The sequence below is a fragment of the Microtus ochrogaster genome, linkage group LG1 (assembly GCF_000317375.1).
Source record: "Microtus ochrogaster isolate Prairie Vole_2 linkage group LG1, MicOch1.0, whole genome shotgun sequence".
Taxonomy (NCBI): domain Eukaryota; kingdom Metazoa; phylum Chordata; class Mammalia; order Rodentia; family Cricetidae; genus Microtus; species Microtus ochrogaster.
In genome coordinates this window covers 52,031,086-52,037,828 of record NC_022027.1, presented here as the reverse complement: position 1 = coordinate 52,037,828, position 6,743 = coordinate 52,031,086, and the positions used below count along the sequence as shown (strand labels likewise).

General features: G+C 44.9%; 1 protein-coding gene across 1 annotated transcript in view; it reads left to right on the top strand.

Annotated features, from left to right (window-relative positions):
- The window catches only part of Wdfy3 (WD repeat and FYVE domain containing 3), a 216,963-nt gene that overhangs the window by 149,018 nt on the left and 61,202 nt on the right, over positions 1–6,743 (top strand). Inside the window, exons 32-35 of the mRNA XM_026785032.1 lie at positions 535–770; positions 2,125–2,259; positions 3,618–3,797; positions 5,030–5,263. Coding sequence (XP_026640833.1) covers positions 535–770; positions 2,125–2,259; positions 3,618–3,797; positions 5,030–5,263 — 785 coding nt within the window. The remainder of the gene's footprint in view (positions 1–534; positions 771–2,124; positions 2,260–3,617; positions 3,798–5,029; positions 5,264–6,743) is intronic.

Genomic DNA, 6,743 nt, shown 5'->3' with positions numbered 1-6,743 from the left:
GCTCTCTCCCAGCTGTCTCCTGGCAAAGTTTCAGAGAATGGTGGGTGACCCACTCAGCTTGGGGAGACCACAGCCACAGTGGGCATGGATCTGCCTTCTCCACGCCTGCCGTCTTCTGACACAGTGCAGATGTGTTGTGTGAGGAGGTCGTTTGTCTTCATTTACTCCTAAGCCTGATTCCATATATAACTTAAGGTTAAGATGTGTATGCTGCCTTTTTTTAGGACAAATTGCTCAGTTTCACTTAATTCTTTTGGAAACATGAGCTCTTTGACAGTTACTCTTGTCTTGAATGTGCTTGTCCACTGTGAGAAGCATCTGTGGACCTGTCCCAGCTCTCTGTGAGAACCTGTGTCCTCCTGGGCAGATGGCTGTGGTCCAGCAGGTGGTGTTGTGAACCTGGACTAAAGATGGGGTCAGCCGCCGGTCCCTGGCTGACTTTGCCTGTGTCAGCACAGGACAAGTGTGCCACAGCCACAGAGTCAGTGTGGCACTGGGACCCTTCCTAACTCTTCTTCCCTCCTTTCCTCCTAGGGTTCAATGTGGGCAGGAGTGCCGGTGGGAGATCCACAGTCAGGGAGATTAACCGGGAGGCCTGCCATTTTCCCGGCTTCCTGGTTCTGCAGTCTTTCCTGCCTAAGCACACGAATGTCCCTGCCCTCTATTTCCTCCTCATGGCCTTGTTTCTGCAGCAGCCTGTGAGTGAGCTGCCTGAGAACCTGCAGGTCAGTGTGCCTGTCACCAGCAGCCGATGTAAGCAGGGCTGCAAGGTAGGAATTACCTAGTAAGGTGTCGCTGTAAAACCTGACATTCTTTTCCTTCTGACATTTAAAGTTGAATTTGGGATTTAAAAACCCTGAAAATTTGCTAGGTGATTTTCCTAGAAAGACGTCCCCATCACAGTCACACCTTCTTTTCTCTCTGGTTGTTCTGTGTGATTATCTATACATGAGGACTTTGGTGACAGTAACGATGATCTAAAGGATGGTTTTGAGTAATCTAACTTTACCTAGAAATTTGATTTTATACCAGATAATAATAAATGACGGGAGGGTGTGGGGAGATACCTTGAGCCTGTGACCCCTAGAACCCGAGTAAGAAGTCACCATGGCTACACAGCCCTTAAGTAGGGGGAATGAGGGACCCTTGGAACTCATTGACCCTCTGTACCCAAATTGGTAAACCTTGGCATCAATGAGGAGACTTTGTCTCAAAATATAAAAATGAAGGCTAGAGAGTGATGAAGGAGAGATACCAGACATCAGTCTTGGTTCTCCACACACATCTGCTTATTTTGCGCCCGCGAGCGCGCGCACACACACACACACACACACCACTCTAAAATGAGTAGGTACAAGTATTGGTTTGAAAAACATTGTTAATTTCTTAATGGTATATAACATTTACATTTTCAAGGTGATTTCCAGTAATGATTGATTTGAGTTGTCATTAAAGATATTAAAATTGTCTATATGTAGCTGATATCTGTGGCTCCATAAAGACTTACTTTAACCTTTAAATTCAACTTTGCTTCCATCCAACACCAAATGATATTCAAAGCAGTTTTAATATTTAACTAAGCCTTTTCCATGAAATCTCCTAAGTGCTACTCTTAGATTTATGCTCAGTAGAATTTGGTTTCCCGGATCTTTTTGGATCGTGTGGCACCATGGCCGTGGTGTTCTATAAGGCTGCTCTCAGTAAATCCCATCATCCACTCATTCTGTCACATCTTACTCATAGGTGCCATACGTTTGTGTCATGGCTGAGTTTGGGGACTGACTTCACTGTGCTCCTGTAAACATGTTCCTTAAGATGATCACATTGATGATTTCATCTTTTTTCTAATCGCTGTGTGGGGGTTGGGGCCATACTTTGTCTAGAAAAAAGGAATAGAGTAGCGTTGAATGTGTAGGTACTTGCTGAGATGGACCAGGTGACGGTCTATACGGTATTCCCCAAGCTTTGATGTGTAGAATGGAGGGTTACTAATGATCTATTGGTTGGTCATTACTCAGTTAAAGCAAAAGTAGTTTCAAAGAGATTTTAGATTGTTAGAATATCTAAACATCTCCTCTAGGGAAAAAATGACCAGTGTCTTATTGTTGCTTGCTTGATCTGCAGTTTGACTTGGATTCCATCTGGACCTTTATCTTTGGAGTCCCCGCCTCCAGCGGAACAGTGGTCTCTTCCATCCACAACGTGTGCACAGAATCTGCTTTCTTACTGCTGGGGATGCTGCGCAGCATGCTGAATTCAGTGAGTTCCAGACGGCCAGAGGGCTGGCAGCCCACAGCCCGCGAGCAGTGCTGGCTGCCGCACAGAGAAAGCTCGCTGCCATTTACCACAGCTGTCTGCTTGCCTGGCTCTAGTCTCCACCGTTTTCTTACCTCTCATGTAAGGACAGGCAGTGCAGTTAAGACCCCAGATTACAGGCTGGAGGTGTGGCTCACTGGCTGACTCTCTGCCTGCTAAGTGGGAGGTGGGGTTTAAGCCCCAGCACTTAAGAGCGACCAGAAACCACAGACTCTGGAAACAAGGGTCCCACGCCTGGTATTCCAAATGCGCCAGCTTCTGTCTACATCTTAAGTTGAAACATCTTGTGATAACAGCACTTATCCTGTAGGTTATGAGGATTTATGAGGTATTATATACACAAAATATATTAAAAGTATCATAACTATCACCTAATATTACCACCATAAGATATATAGTAATAGATATGCATATAATCATTACTTTCATTTAGATGTTATTTATAGAATAGAAGAGTAGTGACAGAATCTACTCCTGTCTGTCTACAGGCACAATGTGAATGGTGGCCTAGCTTGTTACACAGCTTAGAATTGTATATTAAGAGAAAATGCTAACCTAGAGTCCTTGCATTACTTGTATCTGATGGTTCTCATCTAAGAACAAAACGGCATTGAATTAAATGCATTCATTGCCTTTGAACTTTACTTTCCTGCTGGTCCATAAATAAATGTAAAATTCTATGTTGAGAAGCCACGCTCAGGACAGGTCTCAGGAAATAGCATTTTTCAAATACTTAGATTTGCATACTGTCTTACGGAACATCACATGTTTGTCGGCTAATGCTTGCAGGCACTGCACTATGATGTAGTGGAAGGTGTATAGGGAGAAATGACTTCTGCATTTTTACCCTGCTCCCGGCCTTCTGGCAGGATGCCCAGGAACAGTAAAGGAGAGAGCTACTGTCATGCAGCCGTAGTCATGTTGATGCTAACAACTGTTCTTAGCTGCACTCTGAGGAGGGCTGGTGGATAGTTTCTAAGGGTGTGGTTGTCCTCTGACTGCTGGATGTGTTACATGTTTGCACATACATCTTTGATCATGTATGATTTATAAGGTTTCGGATCATTGATATGTGCAGTATTAGAAGAAGAATAAATAGTAAATCCCCCCTCTTTAATTTGAGACAAGGTCTCCTGTAGCCCAGGCTACCCTTAAACTTTCCCTGTAGCTGAGGATGACCTTAACTCCTGATGTTTCTCCCTCCTCTCCCCAAGAGCTGGCTCGCAGATGTTTGCACCAAGCCCAGCGAAGCACCATTAGAAGCGTCTCTAACACAGCTGTTTTCTCTCGCCCTGCCTTAGCCCTGGCAGTCAGAAGAAGAGGGGTCGTGGCTCCGCGAGTACCCAGTGACCCTGATGCAGTTTTTCAGATACTTGTACCACAACGTTCCAGACCTCGCCTCCATGTGGATGAGCCCCGATTTCCTGTGTGCCTTAGCAGCCACCGTCTTCCCCTTCAACATTCGCCCTTACTCAGAGATGGTAAGAGTCGAAGGGACTGGTCAGGCTGGAACTGGTCTGCTCTGGAGGAAGCACGTTTTTCCCCCTAAGTTCCTGACTAGCTTGTCTGTTTGTCACGGACTGCACCTCCTGCTTTCTGTCTCCATGCTGTTGTGAGTCCGTTGCTGGTGCCTCTGACCAGGCGACTGCTGTTGCGTGTCTTTCCAGGAGATGGTGGCTGTGTGCTTAGAAACTGTTCTTCTCAGTCGCAGGATTCTAGCCAAACAAACTGGTTTTTGTTTTAGATAGTAGATGTTTGCTGGGTTTTATTTTTACCAAGTGATTTATAGGGTTGACTTTCTTCATCAGTGACAAAATGAGTGTGATTCTTTTGCTCAACTTTTCTTACCTTGTTCAACCTTTTATTTTGTACTAACTTAACAGGAAAATATTAGTCTACAGTCAGACAGACTACAAAGACGTCTGTCCTTTCAGAGAGGGCCAAAGAGATAGTTCACTCTTCCTGTTCCTGTCATGTTTGCAGGGTCGGAAGTGAAGGCCCTTCTTCACACTAATTTCTCCTCTATGTAAATGTGAAGTGCCCACTCCTGACTTATAGAGACAAACTGCAATGACCTTAACACTCTGCTGGCTTAGAGTTTTAGAGTCCTTGTTTTGGTTTAAAAAGTATGTGTATACATATTTGTGTGTGTGTGCACGCGCACATGCACGCATGTGCATGCATATATGGACTTACAACATTTCCTTAACATCTCCTTTTCAACATCTGGGATTTGTCTACTGCTCTTTCTCTGGCTTGGCTGAAACTTATTGATATTTTGTTTAATTGATTTTGTTTAGCTGCAAAATAAAAAAAAAAAGATAGCTCAGCCCTTGGGGCTTGCCATTATATAGATTCTTCTCTGACCAGTGACATTTGGCTTCTCAGCAGATAGCTTCAGATATGCAGGTACAATTGTCCCCATGATATCACGTCATGTATCTGAAGTGTTCATATTCCCCATAAAGCAGATGTATTACCAAGAGTCTGTTGGAAGTGTTGAGTAACATGGCGCAGTGCCAGATTCCTGCCTTGAAAGCCAGGATAGAAGAGTCTGGTCCTGAGCTGACTAGCGTAATGGGAAGCAAAGGCTCAAGGGAAGTAGCCCTGCTTTCGATGTCACTGCTGCTGCCTCTGCTGTCAGTTTTGGCAAACATACAGATGAGGTGTCAATATGCACTCTAACGCGATTGCCCTTGATTCCTTCCGTCAGGTGACAGATCTCGATGACGAGGTTGGCTCTCCAGCAGAAGAATTTAAAGCCTTCGCCGCAGACACAGGCATGAACAGGAGCCAATCAGAGTACTGCAATGTGGGCACCAAGACATATTTAACCAATCATCCAGCTAAGAAGTTTGTTTTTGACTTCATGAGAGTCTTAATGGTCGACAACCTCTGCCTCACCCCTGCTAGCAAGCAAACACCTCTAATTGATCTTTTGTTGGAGGTAAAGACAAGGAAATGCACATATCATTTGCCCGCATTGCTTTTATAATGAAAACATTAGGAACCAATTAAACTCTGCGCAGAATAGTTTGAGACTTCTAATTCTTCTGGATAACGTACAGGAAATGTGTGAGAGTAGATAGTTTTCAATGCCACGTGGATGGCGAACCCTGTCACTTGGTTCCATTTTTATTTTTGTCCTTTCCTCAAGCATGTTTCTACTTTAGTCCTTTATCACCTCTTCTCCTATGGCAAACTTTTCCAATCAGGGCTCAGGAATACTGACTTTAATTTCTGTCACCCTTGTGCTATGAGCAGAACTAGAGAAAAGGCCTTTGGATGCAATGAGTAGGGTTCTATCTGCCCATGGACACAGGCTGGAGTCAGCTCACAGGCACGGTGTGTGCGTGCCAGCCCCTGTAGACATTGCAGTCCATCCCACTGCCACCCACGGCTGCTCCCACTGTCCAGTGCATCTTCCAGCATGCTGTACCGCACATAGGAGATACTCAGCACACGCTCAGTGACCTTTCCCAAGGGCAGCAGGCTTCTAGTTGTTCCCTCTTGTGGGGAGTGAGAGGATCAGTGGCACAGGAGAAAATGAGACTCTGCACTTGAGTGGTTTCGTTGCTGGCTGTAGATGTGAACCATCCCTAAAAACCACTCTCAGGTGTTCATCTAGAATTGGTCATCTCACTCAGTGGTAGACTGTATAAGACTGTGGGTTTGATTCTAAACAACAGTGTCAAATGACCAAAACAAAATATTCATCTACTGACATCACTAAAGAAAATAGATCAGAGAGAGAGAATCTGAATGACTCATCCCTTGCCTGACCCTTTTGGGCAGTGCGTGGAAACTGTACCAAAGAGTCCTTGCTTGTGCAAGGTGTGAGGTTAAGATGTGTGGGGACTGCTCTCTTCAAAGGGAGGGATGGAAACATGTCACATGCTCACAGCTAGACAAACAAAACAGATTTGTCTGCTCCCTCTGGTGGCTACTGCAGTTAACTTTTTAATTGCAACCTCAAAATCATGGAAGGTGTTTATCTCACTCTTTTGAAAACATCTCCATTTGGTCAATTAAAAGAAATCACTTGTGGAATTTAGAAGCATCTTAACCAAAACCACAATTTTTTGAAATTGGCAGAGAGAATCATGTGTCAGCAGTAAACCACACGATTAAAATCCTGCCTGATACAACTTGTTGCTCAGGAAACCTTGAGGCGTTATAGAGCTAGATCTGGAGCTTGATGGAACAGCTCGATGATGGAGACCAGTGGTAGAGGTCTGTGATGGAGCCTGGTGACAGAGCTGGTGAGAGCTCCATGATAGAGCTCAGTGCTGGAGCCTGGTGATGGAGCTCAGTGGCAGAGCTCTGTGATGGAGCTTGGTGATAGAATTTGGTGAGAACTCCATGATAGAGCCTGGTGATGGAGCTCAGTGGTGGAGTTCAGTGATAGAGCTCCCTGGCGGAGCCTG